The sequence below is a fragment of the Hoplias malabaricus genome, chromosome 7, assembly GCF_029633855.1.
Source record: "Hoplias malabaricus isolate fHopMal1 chromosome 7, fHopMal1.hap1, whole genome shotgun sequence".
NCBI lineage: Eukaryota > Metazoa > Chordata > Actinopteri > Characiformes > Erythrinidae > Hoplias > Hoplias malabaricus.
In genome coordinates, this window is record NC_089806.1 from 20,012,154 (window position 1) to 20,030,743 (window position 18,590).

General features: G+C 39.9%; 1 protein-coding gene across 3 annotated transcripts in view; it reads right to left on the reverse strand.

Moving 5' to 3' along the window:
* Positions 1–7,938: 7,938 nt before the first annotated feature.
* Positions 7,939–18,590, reverse strand: part of pinx1 (PIN2 (TERF1) interacting telomerase inhibitor 1) — a 28,288-nt gene continuing 17,636 nt past the window's right edge. For all 3 annotated transcript variants that reach the window (XM_066677108.1, XM_066677107.1, XM_066677109.1), the window contains exon 7: positions 7,939–8,889. In XM_066677108.1, the coding sequence (XP_066533205.1) occupies positions 8,170–8,889 (720 nt within the window). In that variant the 3' untranslated portion in view covers positions 7,939–8,169. The remainder of the gene's footprint in view (positions 8,890–18,590) is intronic.

The following is an 18,590-nucleotide window of genomic DNA, read 5'->3' on the forward strand; positions in this document are numbered from 1 at the left end:
TTTTGCACACATATGAACTTGAGTGACATCCCATTCCTAATCCATAGAGTTTCATATGATGTCGGCCCACTCTTTGCAGCTTTAACAGCTTCAGCTTTTCTGGGAAGGCTTTCCACGATTTTTTACATTTACTTTAGATGGAAATGTCTCCAAACTCGGGAGACGGTTAACTGCATTACCGAAAGTGCTAAAAAACTAAACAGCTCGAGTTACAAATGAGTTTCTGTGTTAATTCAAACAGTGAATAAAAACTTAGACAAGTTTAAACTCAGCCACATACAAACAACAGTCATAATTTCTGTTAAACATATCATTCCATCTTAAAAGATGCAGAGCTTAATGCTGCGATTCCCCACAATCGTAGACATTCTCTTTAAGAGTTCCTTTCACTGCTATTAAGGGGCTGAGCCCAAATCCTGATAAACAACCCCACAACATGATCCTCCCTACACCAAACTTTACACTTGGCACACTGCAGTCTGACAAGTACCATTCTCCGACAACCACCAAACCCAGACATTTCCATCAGATTACCAGATGGAGAACGGTGATTCACCACTCCAGAGAACATATTGCCATTGTTCCAGAGTCCAGAGTCTATGTCTATGTCCAGATGTAACGTTTGGATGCAGCTGCTCTGCCATGGAAACCAATTTAACGAAGGACAATTTAACGAAGTTCAGAGGTCTGTCGCAATTGACTCTGCACAAAGTAGGTGACCTCTGCGCACTATGTGCCAAAGCATCCACTGAACCCACCCTATCATTTTACATGGCCTACCACATTGTGGCTGAGTTGCTGTCGTTCCCAATTGCTTCCACTTTGTTATAATACCACTGAGAGTTGGCTGTGGAATATATACTACCGAGGAAATTTCACGACTGGACTTGTTCTACAGGTGGTGTCCTATCACGGTACCACACTGGAATACACTGAGCTCCTGAAAGTGACACGCAAATGTGTGTAGAAGCAGTCTGTATACCTAGGTGCTTGGTAATATACACATGTGACCATGGAAGTGATTAGAACACTTGAATTAAATTAGTTGAATAAGTGATTGAATACTTTTGGCAGTATAATGTAACTTGAAACTACACACACACACACACACACACACACACACACACACACAGAGAGGAGAAAGGAAAATATTTCAACACCGTTTACTACACAGTCACGTCATTAGCCATTGGTTGCCATTTACAGACCTTGTTATTTTGATTATAGAAGCCTAATGACAGACACTATTGTTTCTCAGCCACTCTGGATATTTGCTGAATTAATTTGTTATCTAAACAAACACTTGTTACACAAACAAAAAGCATTTTCTTTTTTAGGGAATTATGCCTGTCTGAAAGGTTATTGTTGAGGCGCTAACTTATATTTTCCTCAGTCATAAAGGCACAGTACAGGTACAAACTGTTCACCAAAGATCAAATAATGTAAACACCTTGTTAAAAGTACAACTGTCCTGTATAGTATCAGCACAAAAAAACTGTAACTGCTAGGGAGGGTGGTTCACAAAGTTTTACAGCTGTTTAAAGTCGGCTTTTTAATGTCAATAAATACGTCATCATGAGCAGTTATAACATACATTCACAGTGGAAGGGGAAAGTGTGTCTGAAGCTAACATATATCATATATATCTATATGAAAATTACTGGTTTAATATTGACATAAGGAGAACACAAAGGAATAAAGTCTAACGTTGAATGTGGGCTTATAATTTGGCAAGCAACTGTTCCCTCTGGCTGTATTTCTCAATGTGTTATAAGTGCTTTTTAGTAATTTCTAAGGGTGTTTATTAACCATTTATTAACAACAGATAAACCCTTTATATTCAGCCTAACCAGAGCAAGGTAGGTGTTTTAAAGACTCTAGGGTGTGATGTCTCTGGGTGAAAGTTTCCCCAGGTTTTACATGTGGTGGAGTGTGTAGAGGTGGAATCAAGGGTTTGCTTTCAATGGTCAATATGCAGGCCACTGATTTCATTGCATAGGGCCGTTTGAGGGATTCTTATATAAAATATGAAGACTGATGGCCTAAATAAAGGCAGAAAAAAATCTAATTATCTGAGGCAGTTGGTTTCACCTAGTGTAGTCTACTTTTGCTCCATTTTCCCCTCTTTGTTTTTCCCCCTCTGAGTTTTGCAGTCCTTTGTGCAAGGTCCAGTACATGACGTCACATTCTCTCTGCACTTCATCGCCTCCATTCATTACACCGTCACGGCTTTGACTGTGACTTCAATGAGACATGAAACAGTAAAGCTTGTACAACCCCCGCACCTTCACACAGAAACAATTCATGAGATGTTCTTAAAGGCAAGACGACACGTGTTGCACAAGGGCCAGAATCTTCCACCTTAAATACACTTTAGGTCTTATGTCCATTGACACATTGCAAGTAATGGAAAAGCACGTACTCTTCATTCCAGAAAAAGCAAAATGCTTCCTGGCCTGAGATGATTACAAGCATGTCCTGTTAGTCTTTGCTCAATGCAGGGCAAATGGGACTTGTTTTTTAAAGCTAGTTTTTGAACTGAGTGTCCACAACAAAAGTTACAACAGACCAAACAGTAGACACATTTGCTAACGTATAATCATTCACAGTGATGATGCAGGTGTGAGTACAGTCACAAAAGTAGTTCTGATCTCACTAAATTAGTTTTCACACACAAACTCTGGAGAAAGTCCAGAGAATCAGGTAAGGAGGTTAGGCATAAGGCGATGCATGTGAGTCATGTGCCATAAGATGGGGCACGATCCTCTGGAATATTAGCGGCTCTATTTACACACATGGTCTTACTCTGACAGTACTCAGGGCTGGTACTAGGCCGACAGTGAGTTAGAGTCCATTATAGAGTCTGAAAGAAATGTTATGGATGTTCGCACTCACACATACACCTCCTCCAGGTGAAGTCTGGAGAATTTCTGACTTATTCTGATTTATTCTGCCTGTCTGATTAAGGCCTTAATGTAAGGCAGTAGAGTAAAGCAGGGCCTCTGTATAGAGGTGGTTTCCCTACACTCAGCAGAGCGGGTCCCTATCAGACACTGGGTTCCTGTTGACAGAACGTTCCACTGGCGGCCGCCCCCATGGAAGCTGTGGGAGAGACAGGAAGAGCCGGCAAAAAACCACAACTCTGGATGAGAGTGTGTGAGAGAGTTTCAGCCCCTAACCACCAAACCAGTGCTAGAGCCATGATTTAAGTATGACAGCCCTACAAAGATTATATTTACAATTACACATTTGCATACGATTTGTATTTAGAAAGACAGATCAGCCATAACATTAAAATTACTTCATGGTTTATAAATTTTGTCTGCTTTTAAGCTCCATTGACCATACTAGTGTATTTTATATTTATATAAGTGCAAACTGTACTTGTCAGCGCTGCAATGACACTGACATGGTTAGTGTGTGTTAGTGTGTGTTGCGCTGTGGGAGTTTTTATACACTGTGCCCACTCTGTTAGACACACCTACATTGTTATCACATTTTGCAGATGTAATGTCAGGAAATAACTTATGTTCTATTGCATGGTTTGTGTTGGTCGTACTATATGGACATAAGACACCGTTGCATGGATATGTTTGGCATATTTTGGATATATTCAGTCCAGCAGTAACACTGAGAGCTTTAAAAAACTTCAGTATCACTGCTGTATCTGATCCACTTGTACCAGCACAACACACACTAATACACCACCAACACGTCAGTGCCACTGCAGCACTGAGAAAACTTTCACCCATATCTGCTCTGTGGCGGTCTTTTGGGGGGTCCTAACTACTGAAGAAAAGGGTGAAAGAAGGCTATGGAAGGATAAGGCAAATATTATATGTACAGCACAGCACCATGTACTCCCATGCCAAGGGAAAAATATATATATAATCAGTTGCTAATTCGTAGGAGACCCATTTTTGTAAATGAAATGGATGTGTCTGTTTAAGGTTGAAATATCCCTCAATTAATGTAAAAATAAATAGGGAAAGCATGTTTATATTTTGTGAAGGCACTTGAAGTATTTAAAAGGTTCTTCATATGCACAAATCTATCTTCAAATTGTTTTTTTTAGGGACACAAAATAGATCATCTTTAACATCACTCAAAGAATCCTTTGTGGTCAGTTTTTCTTACATTTATGAACATAGCATATTTGAAGTTTAAAGAACCTACACACGATGCAAAGTTACACTACCAATCCAATGATTTGTAGACCTGTACATGCAAGCTAACAACTATTTAGAAAGCTTTATTATGTGTGGCTCAACATCCTGGACCTGGAACACAACTGTTCTGCAGATTATGATGTATTTCCTGCTCTAACACTTGATCCAGATTATCTACTCATTAACATGTCTTTCCTGAGTCAAAGTGGATACATTAGAGCAGGAAAATAACACTAAAACATGGAGGACATGTTTAAGGCACATTCTCAGTACTCCCCCCACACTTGAGTTTTCTCTGAGTGATACCAGACTCTGAAAAGAGCCAACTATAGAACATATTGAGGGCTATATTTCTATAGAAATAAAAATTAAATTCTTGTTTAAGATCAGGCTTGGGAACATATTTTCTCTATGGAAAAGAACAGTGATATATAACAGTGAATAGCACCCCCAGTGGAGCATTCTGTTAGACACGAGTTTGTGTGTGTGTGTCTGTGTGTGTGTGTGTGTGTGTGTGTGTGTGTGTGTGTGTGTGTGTGTGTGTGTGTGCGTGAGTGAGAGAGTGAATTAAAAGACAGTTCCATAACATGGTTTGGGTCCAAAAGTTTCAATAAAAGCTTTTTAGTAAAAGCAGTATAAACATGCATGTAATCCAAGAAACATTTCAATGTGTAAATAAGAATACGAGGGTGGTGAGGGTATCTCCATGGTTTCTAATGTGTGTGTGTGTGTAGTGTGCCTAGTCCCTCAAGGTGTAACCTATTAGAATGTGGGTTATGTATTAGAATGGGTGTATGTGTTATATAAGTGCTGAAAGGTTGCTACTTCACCTGAGACTAATTCTTTTTTTTTTGCCTTTTGCAGTTTTGGTTCTGATTTCCTCAGGTTCCAGTTTGATCTCTGTTGCTTACAAACAGTTGGCATGTGTGAGATTATCTGTAGTCTGTTATCTATTTAGAGTTCAGTCTGTTAGATGAATGATAAAGCGCATGTGGTGGATATTGTGGTCATGTGCATGTTGGGTGCATTAAGTCCAGTACTATTCAAAATCACTGATCACACCTTTCTCTCTTTAATTTTTGGTGAAACTGCCATTAAGTAAAAGCTAATTATTTTTCAGCATCAAGAAATAACCCTGTAATAATATTGTATTTGTCAAAAATTAAAAATACTATCATTTGTTCTGGTCTTTCTGTGGTGCTTTCAGTACATAAATAAAACAGTGTGGACATTTTTCCAAATCTCCAAAGGTTAGTCTTAGACATGGGCTACATATTATGTTTCTCACAGTCCGGGCACTGACATTCAGTGATGCTGAGAGCTGGGCTCTGAGGGGGACAGCATTATAAACTAAAGAGGCCATAGGCTACCCAAGAGTAAAGAGGTGTTACATTTTATAACTCTTTAACTGACACTTGGTTTGAGGACGATGACATTAGGCTCATGTGCATCTGCTTCAGCGTCACATACTTGGCACATTTTTTATGGAGATTGCACGAGCTGTGTGTGGGTATTTGAATGCCTTTCTGCACAATGAGGGCACCTTAAAGTAGCTGAAGTTAGTCATTACAGGGGTTGTTTACAAACATCTGGACATACAGTGTACTGAATGATGTGGGCTTCTTTTCAGTGTGTATAGGATAAATGTAGAGGTGGAATCTTACATCAGCTTTTACTGTACTTACTTCATTTGACTGTACTTTAACGCGCTTAGATCAAAAAGTGAACGTTTCTGCTTCCGTTGTCCTCAGGCAACCAGTCAAATATAATCACAGGGCCTGTGCAAACCTGTTTTAAAGCTATCAGAGAGAGCGCAGGATCATAAAGTGTAGACAATAGAGAGAGTGATGAATTGCTCCTTTTGCTTTCTAATCAGCATTCTGCTGATCAAATCAGGGGCTGTTGAATCTAACAGCTCCGTTCTGTTTACTTTTTCTCTAAATCCAAAGCTGAAGCTTCTCCTTTTCCTTGTTCTTAAAAAAATGGGGGGCGTGGTGCAGTGAGAAGAAGTGGGACGTTAATACCATTATTTCTGCCACTCAGCTCAGAGATTTCCTCTCTATTTACTCTCTGAGGTTAATATCCTTGTCAGAGACAGTGGTGACAAAGTGACTAAGCTGTGGCTGTGTGTGGCACTCATTATTTTTCAGTAACATTAGCAGCGTGCGCTTCCTTTTCCCCTTTTTAGTGGTCCAAGACTCCCACTCTCAACCTGTAAATAAGATTATCTTTTTTGGGTTTTCCGTTGTCCTCTTCGGTGATTCGTCCATGCTTCAAGTCTTGCATAATTTTGTCAAGTCTAGCCCTACATTATTTACTTCAAAAAAGCAGCTTTGTCTCGGCTCAGGACGGGCTTTCCTTTTGAATAAGTCTTAACCAGTGGATGGCGCATGAATAACCGTTAACAGCTGAAAGCCACGGCTCCCTTAAATTCGATTAAGCTCATAAACTAGGACATCCTCTTGTATTGAGGATAACTGGAAGACCAATATTGACCATTCGGCAAAGTCATCAAGCTTCCACACTGTCTTTGTTAGCAGCCATCCTCCACTAAATAAAAGACGCCAGCTATATTTAGCAGAAAAGACTTTAGACACATGACATGCGCTTTGTCAGGTAAGCTGCACAATCTCAGTGAAAACACTTCTAAAGCCACATGGCACAGTCCACCAAGGCAAACATTCCGCACTGTGCCATCAATCCTCCAGAGAGAAAGACGCTCTGTTTGTTTAGCTCTGCTGATGAGGGCTGTTTCACAATGGCTGTTTAAAATTTAAGATCCATGGCATATTTACAAATTATCAGTTAAAACAACATGGTGACAGGCTTGTTGAAGGGCATATCTGATCTAAAGCGGTAATGCTGACAGCTTTGAAACAAAGTTAAACCCTCATTTCTACATGTGCTTGAATTGAACTACATCAGTATGTAATTCATGTTGTTATTAAACATGTTACAAAGCACATTAACATGGGTTTTCTACTACATTATTCAGCATTTGGTGTCCATAAACTGACTTCACCTGCCTCCAAGCACCATTTGCCTCAGTGGTGGCAGTGCTGGGTAAATGAAACATTATTTAAATGAGCAATGATCAAAGACTAAAATGTTTGCCGCAGTCACACAGCAGGGGTTCGAGTGCCACTCCGGGTGATTGTCTGTGAGATGTTTGGTGTTTTTCCTGTGTCCGCGTGGGTTTCCTCCGGGTGCTCCAGTTTTCCTGCCACGGTCCAAAAACACATTGGTAGGTGGACTGGCGACTCAAAAGTGTCCATAGGTGTGAGTGTGAGTGAATGCGTGTGTCACCCTGTGAAAGCCTGGCACCCCTCTGGGGTGTGTTCCCGCCTTGTGCCCTATGATTTCGGGTAGGCTCTGGACCCACTGCAATAAATAAATAAATACAAGTAAAATCCCACATCCTCCCAAAACAGCAGTCTTGTGTGTTGTATATTGTCTACCAGAGCAGGTTTTGCGACATTGCACGAGGGACGCGCGTAATGTAAAAAATGACCCATTTTTTAGAGTAATGGTGAATTTTCGAGGTGTAGGCTACAATGCCTCACACATCACACCAGGGTGAGGAAAATCATGACAGCTAGAAGATGCAGCACTTTTTTAAATAACACATAGAAAATATATATTTTTTGAGTTCTGCTTTTCTTGGCTTAAGTTTTACAGCACAAAACTTTTGATGATCAAAGGAAACCCCAGACCCTATAAATCTTCCTTTATGTTTATAGACATCCTTACAGAAAAGACACACTGAGGACACAGCGATTTATTTTTCTAGACAAGAGTTTCAAATGCTTACAGGGCTGAATATTACAAAAGGCTCCTGCATGTCATTTCATCGATGCAGTCATCGTCATAATCAAAGCTAAAATTTTAATTGATGATGTAGGTAAATAATGAGCAGAATAAGTCTGCAAGTTTTACTGCTGTCCATTTTGAAATATTACTGGAGATACTAAAAACATGATTGAGTAATCAGTATAACGGTTTAATCATCAGCTTTCTTCTTCTTCTTGTCCTTCTTGGGTTTCTTTTCCTCCACTACTACATCTGCCAATTCATCTACCTGTTCCCTCCTCTTTCTCTTCTTTTTCTTCTTCTCAGAAAGACCAGTGTCTATTGCTATATTTGTTTCTATTTCTGTATCAGGTTCATTGGCTGAATCTGTAGGTGTGCAAGCAGGCGTTTCTTTGTTTTTCCTCTTATTCTTCTTGGCCGCTTTTTCTCTGGCTGTGTCTTCTGCTGCTGTAGGGATGCTGCAATCCTCTGCTACATCCTCCTCTGTAGTGTCTTGTTTTTTCTTCTTTTTCTTCTTCCTCCTCTCCGTATCCCCCTGCTCTAAGTCAACAACCTCATCTGTCAGCAGAGCTCCCTCAGCTTCCTTCACCTTTTCCTCATCCTCTTGTCCTTCATCCTTACACGCCTTCTTTTGCTTCTTCTTCTTCTTTGTCTTTCTCTGTTCTGTGTCGCTAGTGATGGGAGAGTTCTCAGTAGATGGGGAGGATGATGGAGACTGGTGGTTGCTGCTGGCTGCTGGAGAGGACGTGACAGAGTGGTCTTTCTTTAACCGAGCCATTCGCTGTGCGAAGTATTCCTGCATGGTCAGTGTGCTGGTCACTGTGTTGAGCTGCGGCTCTGGAGCAGAAGAACTGTCCTTGTCATCGTTGCCTTGTTCTTTTTCCTCCTGAGAGTCAGAACCACTGCTGGCCTGCAAAAAACAAGTGATCAAAGTTTAACCAATGAAACAAACATTTAATGAACATGATTTCTAAAAAATTCCACTGGCATCAGGAAATGTCATAGAAAATGTAAAAAATACATGTTCCCGGAAGCTCAAAACCCTGCAAGACTTGACAGACCACCAAAACTGTCACCACTTAAGATCTGATAAAAAGCTATGTCTACATTTCCACTGTAAGAAAGCAACTCAAAACAGTGGATCTGAAAGGATGTGTAGCTGTTAAAATAAAACAAAATAAATTAGGATTCTCAAAACACTGAACTGGCCACCTCAGAGTCCACCCAACAACACCAACACGACATTGATGAAAAACAACATTTGTATAGCAATTTACATTAGATTCATTTCAGACGAATACAACCACAGGCTTCTAGACGTTCTTAGCAGAGAATGCACACTATCACAGAGTCCACATGTAGGAGAGCAGTAAAACAAAATACATCAGTCTAGACAAATATACAGAGAGGACACATGACTGTTAGCAACGAGACTAACCCACCTTATACACACCCACAGCTTACCACTCCCAAGTGGGCCATAATAAATGCCATACATCTACATCTAAAACTATAAAACCATGGCATTCAGTATTATCAATAACCAACTGTACACATAGAAAACTAAACATGAATGTCTAAAATGTTTGTAGACACTGGCTACAATCAGACCTAGAGTAGAGGTAGTAGAGGTAATGCAACACAGCGGTAAACAGGTCCTATCCCAAATTTATTTATGTGACATCAAATGGACACTTTACAAAAAAAAAAAAAAAAAAAAAAACTATTACATTTCTCTTTTTCAACAATTAACATTTTTATTTTGGTATGGCTTTCAATTATATATAGATTTTAAATTATTTGCAAATCATTGCATTCTGTTTTTGTGTGTCTTGTTTTGCACAGCTTCCCAACTTTTCTGGAAATGGGGTTTGTACGTAATGCTTTATTTATTTATTTATTTTTTTATTTGTCACAGGTTTGTAAGGTTGTTCAGCACTTATATACATTTTGCACCTCTCAACTGTATGCAGGTGTGTATATTGATTGAACTACAATTATTTATATTTAATAAATAAATAAATAAATAAATAAATAAAACCCCCACACACAGACACCCGCATTCATTTATGTAGCAAAAAATCCCTGCCCAATCACAGCACACCACAAGGCAACGGACAGTGACTATGTTGAAAAGACCACAGAGGCAGACTTTAGATTAAAGTGAAGCAGCCAGCACTTAGTCACTGCTGCACCTCCGCCCCATTCATCTTCATTTTGCTAATGGGCTGCTCAATGCATAATGATTTGGGGTGAAGAATACCCGCTCTGAAGCCTGTGCTAAACAACAACGCAGCCCTACATTATGTCACAGTCCAGCATGAAAATGGCATTTTTCAATAGCCCTATCAAGGGACCTTTAAAAAAAAAAAAAAAAAAGGCTGTTAGTGTTCCTCTACTGGCAATGTCACAGTGTAACAAATGAAAACCCGATTCTGGGCTTTGTTCAGTCTCATGGACTAGTACAGCCACAGCCTGATGTAGAAATATATATCACAAATTTCAGTGCGCAATATAATGTGTATTTCAATGTTTAGTCATTATGGCAGTTATGTGGATTAAGGGTGAGTTTGTAATTTATAAGTGTTGGATTTCTTTGAAGTACTAAAGGCAAATTGCCTCAGAATAACTGTAGTCTTAAAAAATAGTTTAGTTTAGATTAGTTTTGGAGGTTGGTGTAAACATGTATATCTACAAAATCAAATTCACAGGAGAAAGCAAAAATGTTCATAACTTCCAGGTCATTTTTAGTCAGTTCTCTATGAAATTTTCACACAGTGTAAAGAAGCGATGTTGGATATAAATGCAAAAACATTACAGTGACAATGTTTTCTGCTTTTCTTCCCAATGCTGAAGAATGAACGGCTTGTACTTAATTACCCTACTGACTGGGAATACAATAAATGTGGCCACTCACAGACTGATTTTGCTCTACAGAATGCTTTTGGCACCTTTGTTGTTAAGCACATATGTGAAGAGTTTACTATGTTAAACCAGACTTGATGTGCTGGCCAGTTACAATCACAGCTGTATTACATGATTCAACAATCTTTGTGCTGAATACTGGGGTCATTTCGTTAAAAGCTGCTGCTTCAGATCTCGCCAAAAAAGGTGCCCAACTGCAAGGCCTGGGAGAGCAGAAGTGCAGATGTAGGCTCATTAAATGAAAACTTTCCCACTTTCCTCACCCCCCCAAAAAAAATAAAAAATCTATAATTCCCAGTTCCTGCACAATTGTATTCCCTCTGGTTTGGGCAGTGGCAGAGTGTTAGTGTGAGGAGAAGTGATGGGCCAGGCAGGCGGCATGGAGCTGGGTCTTAGCAGAATGTCTGGGGGGCATTTTAAAAGTGAACTGTGAAATTACTCTCAGGAGAGGGGAAAAAGGAGGGAGAGAGGGAAGAGATGAAGAGAGATGGAGTGAGTGGGGAAATCCTCTTCATCAGAGAGCCGTGGTGATGCTGTATGTGTGTGTGTGGTTGTGCGTTGGGCTCCGCCTGGGGACCTCCATTAGCCTTATCTTTCTAATGTGGCGAGAGGACTGCTGCTGGTAGCGCTCTCTCAGCATTGCTGAACAGGGACCAGCTTGTGCCACACACATACAGGAGCACAAACAAACAAAAGCAAAAAACATGCATCTCGCTGACACACAGACAGTGTAAGACCCCTTTACATGACTGTGCTTAAGTGACTAAGAGATCCCCATTGACAAACCAATAACACCACCACAACCAACAACAACAACATTATCAAAGCACCATAGAGCTAGGGGTGGGTAATCGTACCAAAATATGAACAATTTACAAGCTGTGGGCACAATGATTTTCACTCAGATTATTACAGATATTGGTAAATAAAACCATAAATAATGTGTCAATACTTTTAAATCTGGTTGGCTCTGAAAATATATTACTTCTGTTTATTTGTGTTTAATAAACAAACAATTAGAAAAAAGGCAATCATGTCAGTACAGCAGCAATTAACTAAATTATTGGATTATAAGATCACAATCTAAACTATTTAATATCAATATCAGCCAAATAATTATCAACATTCACAGGTTCCTGAAAAAGGTGTTGGCCAATTTTCATTTGAGTTAGGCCTACTAATTAATCCCTGTCTGTAATTAAACATGCCTTTTGTCAATATTATTTTTATACTGCCACATTGCCCACCTTTATAATAAATAAATTCATTAATAAATTTAAAGGGGGGAAAAAAGCCCTCAAATTTTTACTTCAACCCACTGTCCACTCCATCTTCTTCTTCTCTTCATTCCTCCTCCCTGTCCCTCCTTTTCTCGTTGCTCCTGGCAGCAGGGGAGGCCCCAGGAAGAGGATACGTTCCCCACTGCCGTGTGCAGAACTCAGATAAGGCCCAGCAGCGCAGGCCATCGGCTCTTTCCTGCTCTCCCATCCCCAGAGCAGACCTTTCAGGGGGTGGGGAGGGGTCCAAAGGAGCAGCTCTGGGACTTGGGACAGGCAAAGAGGGGAACAGGGGGACATTTTAAAGGCTGAAAACAAGACCATGCCATGCCAACCAATGCCAATGCACAGCAGCAAAAAAAGCAGGATGCCATTATGATGAAATGCAACTGGGTGGGTTTCATTAAAAAAAAAAAAAAAACCTGGTAGTACAGGACTCAGTAATTTGCTGCTGAAAACGGCAACAAATTTCTCCAACTCTGTGCTATGTCACACCGTCTCCCTAATTTATGAAAGAGAAGCAATATTCCTCACTGCATAAAGACTATGCTAGTTTAGCATTGTGAGTGCTGCGTCAGCAACGAGAACTTCTAGTGTCCAGGGACTAAAGACTGCATATGGTGGAGAACTAGCACAGCGACACAGTGCTATATTTAAGAGCATCACCAGGTAAAGGGAGAGATTTCTCATACTTTAAACATATCTGCTATTGTAAGAGGTCTTATCCCTTCTGACACCAATCAACATAAACAGATATTACACAGTATACCTGTGATGGAAGGATATCAACATTTCTTCCACAGGAGAACAGCTCAATTGAGATTAAACTGGAAAAGACAACCGTAAACACAGTAGTATTTTAAACAGGATGAGTATGCTTGTCTAGATGCCAGAAACCTTCTTCATAATGAATAGCATTGCTGAAAGGATAATGTATTGCATCTATTTTTTTTAACATAATTGGTAAACATGATCTACCCTATATTTTTGATGAAAAGCACTACATAAAAACAACATTGGAAAATAATTTTACTTTCATTTCCATTTTAATGTTTCTCGTTTTCTTATGACAATGTTTTTTTTTGTTGTTGTTGGTATGAGGTTTTGTTTTGTCAGTGACGACATGTCACAAAGGTACTCACAGTAAACCTGTAAAATTAATTACATAACTATGATTTCATTGTAGATATTTTAGATGATCACATGGGCAAAAATTTCATCTGATGAGTTGGGGGAAAGGCATGAAATTAGAAGAAAGCAACCTGAATACAATTTCTCTATTTAAACAGTAAATAAACCCTAACAGTAATTTTTTGAGTTATAAGTTTATTCAGACACTGCCTTGATGTTAAGATTCTATTACCACAAGCCAGTAACTGATACACTGATTTCCATCACTAAAATGCTACACACTTCTCTGCAAGACCCTGAAAACATGAGCTGAATCTGCAGCCACACCCAATTTCATGATAAAATAGTGAGGGTTTTACCTACTATTACATCAAAAGTGCGCGGGTGTTTTGACTGTAAGCACCCCCTTCAAACCCCAAGTTTAGACACATGTTTTTTCCTGTGTAGGAGAGTCTGTCTCTGTCTCTCTCTCCCTGGGTCTCTCTTTCCGATGGGAAAGTGGAGGAGGAAGAGAGAGACACTCTGAGGAGGGAAGCAGCTCGGACAGAGAGAGACCTGGTGGAGTGTGTGGGGAGCCTGGCGGCAGCTCGTTGGAACTGGTGGAGAGTGCAGTGGGCTGTTCTTTGGCTTCTACCCACAGTGTACAGCCAGCACAAGGGTTCTGTTTTCTGTGGGGCGCACTGTGTCTGGCACAGGAGGAGAAGAATTAACAGGACGTGGGGGCCTACGCCTCAGTAGACTTTCTCAGAGCAGCTCTCTGGGTCTAGAACCATCTCACTTGGTGAAAGATGTTCATATTTAGCATAAGGCTAACAAGCTTCACAGCTAATATTGGTGCTACCTCAACCTCCCTGCGTCACTGTTGCCACACCTCATATTTTTCAAACATGCAGAGAAGGTGGGGCCCATTACAATTGTGGATAAAAAAATACACTTTAAAAAAAACAATATAACAATATATTTCATTATATATATGTCTGCCTGGTGGTGGAGGGCTGAGGTTGGTATTGTTTGTTTATTTGAGCTTATGCTGTTTTAGTTATCAACTAGGCACAAAACACTATCTGCACTTATTACTTTTATGGTAATTTCAGGACAGTGACAGGGGTAACTTGTCTGATCCTGTGTAGTACCTTACAGCTGTATTCTATGGTTTAGGCCCCTCATTAATCGGGACTTGAAGCCAAGGCAACACAAACTGCTATGGTGGCTGAAAAAATTAAAATAAAATAAAATTATAGCACCTGAGCTCTGGAAACCAAAATCCCTAAGCAACATTTCTAACACTGTAGCAATGGAGCCGAGCATTTGACACTCTATGCGGTCCAAGAAAAAGTCAAGAGAAGCATTGCTTTATGCAACAGATTACGCGCTATCAAAGTCCAAATAATAACAAAACATCAAATTGTGAAAAGCTAAGTATTTTACAAAATTAATGTGATCAAATTCAATGCAAGTTTTAGCTTTAGCTTTTGAGGTTACAGTTTTAAGATTCTTAAAGAATGCTAATCAACAATCATGAAATATAAGCTGACACTTCAGGGTCTTTGTGGGACTCTGGTGTATCTTCAAAGAACAGTATGTATTTTCACAGAACAGCTAAATATTGATGAAACTGTGTTTTGGACCAAATTCCTCTAAAATCATGGAACAAACTGTGTCATCTAGTGTAACTATAATTACAGTCCAGCACACAATAAACTTGGAGAAATAATGTTTAAGCTAGTACACCAAACCAGTGTTTTTGCTGTAGTAAGATTGTAGGCCATGGCAGCAGGAAGCAGAGAGACTGGTTTGTGCATGCACAAAACATCACAGCTTTTCTTGTAGTTTTAGCTGTCCCTGTTGCCAGAGCTACTTAAAGTCCCTATTAATTGTCTGCGTGAGGAAGGCAGGAAGGAAGAAGTAGAAAATCTGGCCCTGGTCTAACGTGCAAAGACAGGTTACTTTGCTGAGCTTAAGAGGGTGGGGGGAGTAGCAAGCTGTAGATAAACGTGCCCCACTTTATTCTGCGGTTGAAGTTCTGACAGACCAATCAATCAGCAGCTTTGTGAAAAATAAAGAAGGGTGTCAGCGTTAAAGTCCTCTGAGGATTCTACTCGCCTCTGAGCACTACTGGCCTCATGCTAAACAAACCCGAACCAGGCCCATTACAAACACTGGCCGATAGCTAATATCAGGCCAATATTGGGGAGAGGGCTGATTGTGCGAATGTGCTCTCATTGTCCTGCCACCATTATAAATTTGGCAGTGGCCTGAGTGTATGGATCGGGCATGAGATTATCCAGCTGCCCCTCCCTGATGAGGAGAGGGGTGCTATTGTACCATCCTTCATACCACTCACGTGGGCGGACAGCAAAACAGGTGGCTCCCACGCAATACAGTGCTCTACTGGCTTTAATTGGGACCCTAACATCAGATATTACAAGATACTAAATGACCCTGAAATTACCAGACTCAATTACCCTCTCTAATCCTGTATACTGCTGTGCTCTCTTGTCCTCACAGGAACCCTGAGGGGCATCTAAGCCAGACACCTTTAATCAGAATATGCATTTCCTATAAGTCACGTTAAAATAGCTATCCTTTAGGAAAGGGATTTAAATTAATGAATTTCCCAAAAAGAAAGAAAAAGAAAACGAGCTCTCCAGGGTCCTGTCCAACAATAGTGAGGATAATGCATGGAAATCGCTTCCGTTTACATGAAAATGATAAGAGCAGCATACAAGAAACACATTAGTTTTGATTCAGCAAGATTGGAACCTGCCACACAACGTTCACCGATACGTCAAATAAGTGTTATAGCATTTCATTTTGGTACTGCTGATAAACAGTAAGTATAATTTATATCAAAACATTTATAGAACACTGACCAACTGCATGTACAAGCACAAAGAAAGCACAGCTGCTCTTATAAAACTGGATTTAGCTATAACACCTCTGGTCAAATAACAGCTTTAAAATGTTATTTTTAAATTAATACACAATCTCTACATAAAGAAGCACACTACAATTTCTAGATAGAGAAGCAAACTGCAATACACACCACACTACAATCTCGACATTGAGAAGCATAAATATTTTTTAATTTATGATTGCTGAAATTTTGAAAATTTATTAAAAAAAAAAAAAAAAAAAAAAAAAAAAAAAAAAAATATATATATATATATATGACCTCAGATATAAGGAAACTTAATTTTTACAGAAAATCTCTCTTCACTCTAGAGGATGTGTGAACTTATTTTTTCATGAACTGAGGAGATGTACAGATGAAACAATTTTAATGGTAGATTTAAAATATAGCATTTCTAGTATTAGTGCATTGTGTCAGAATATTGTATATATATATATATGTTTTTTGGGCACTAATATATATATCTGTGCCCTAACACCTGTCAATAAATTTTGGAAAAAATAAATGCATTTCACGCAAGTGCAACCACATAAGGAAAGCTATTGAGCATCCAATTAAACAAAAGAGCTTTGGGAAAGTTATCAGTAAAAAAAGTGAAACCACCAGCTAAATAAACCCAGGAAGTCCCAAAGCTTAGGTGGGGTGTCTGTGCTGTCTGTGAGGCAGGCCTCCGCTGGAGCTGCTCACATAACTTATCACCAGAAACAAATGGCAACACTCTGCAACAACACTCTGCATAGGGCATCATCGCTAAACTCTGCTTGCTTTACATTGTAAAGTGCTTGCCTCTCCATGCCCCCCGAGGAGCCGATGTGTCAGGCCCAAGATGGAGGAGGCGCCGTTTACTCTCCACGCCGGCCGTGATTTATTCGATTAAAAAGGGCAGTGATTAAACATGAGCTGGGCCCTCCGCAACAGCAGCGGCTCTGAGGAGCGGCAGGCAGTTAGCTTTCTCTGCTGGGCTGTAATCACCCTGCCACGGCCTGCAGCTAACGCGCCACACCACCATCTCTGCTACCTGCTGGCTCTCCTACTGCCCTTTTACTTATGCAACAGCACTTATCTATAGATGTCAGGTTACTTCTACAAATACTCATTTTATGCTGGGAAATATGAAGCTGATTAAGAACAGGAGTCAAAATCTGTCAGTTTAGCTGTACCTGTTCTAATACAACAACGGGATAAAGTGAGAGTAAAAGTATATATGCTTCTAGGCAATGACAATGACGTTTATGTTACAGCCGACAAAGATAAGTGCGTTTATGGCTATTTTTAAATGGACATGGATTATAACACAATCATATTAACAGATGGATGATTCTCCAAAGGGTGGCACCAGTAAACAAAACTGTGGCACTCAAGTAACTTTTGGTGTTTTGCATCCAAGAGAGCGTGTTTGTGGGGTGAAAACTGCATGAATAAGTGTATTTCGTAATTAATTCTAGGATGAAGTGAATTTTATATATAATTTTATTTTCTATATTTTAGATACGAGGGAGCTATTAATAAAATTGAAATGTCATGTCATGTATGAACATGTGTTCCGGTTAAATACCGTTAAAGGGCTGCATGTGTGAATGAGGTAAAACCTGAATATTACCAGTAAAAGTAACCTGATAATGTCTAAGGCTTTGAATGTGAAAAGCACTAGTGTGCGCTAGAGGCATGGGGGAGGGAGAGGAGGGAAAGGGGGAACGTGAGGGCAGGGTGGTTGTCACTTTGGCTCGTTTCTCTATTATTCCGTGGCGGCAGCAACAGCGCCCTGTCAACAGCGCGAGGGAGGCCGTGCTTTTGTTTGAGGGAATTAGATGTTATCTGATAGCGAATTAAGGCTCCCTGACTTCAAACAAAACATGCCTTTTGAGTGCAAGTGGTCGGTTACCGCATTACCGCACAAGCTAAACATGCCGGATCACATGCTTGCACAAATTTACCTTACCGCCCACTCACAAGCTCACACCACCATATTATGGTCACAGAGTGATTGGTCATCAATTTTCATTTTCCAGGCCAGATAATGGGAATTACATAGTAGCTTTTATTTACACAATATAAAATAAATAGGTCTGCAAAAAATAGACGCGAGCAAGAAATTGCTGCCGATGCAGCATCCCTGCACAATGCAACACTGAAATGAGTTATATAAGGACACCACAACATAAACTCAGACAATTTTGCTAATAGCCATGTGTCATATATTTAACCTTTTTTTTGGACTGGGTCAGCCTCTCTACGAGAACATAACACAGGGTTTCTTAAACGGACTGTCAAAGAAATGAATGTCCAGTCTGTATATTTACACATATGTGTGTGTTTTAAGAGGAGCATTAGACCAGAGGTTTATAATCACTCTTTATACCAAAC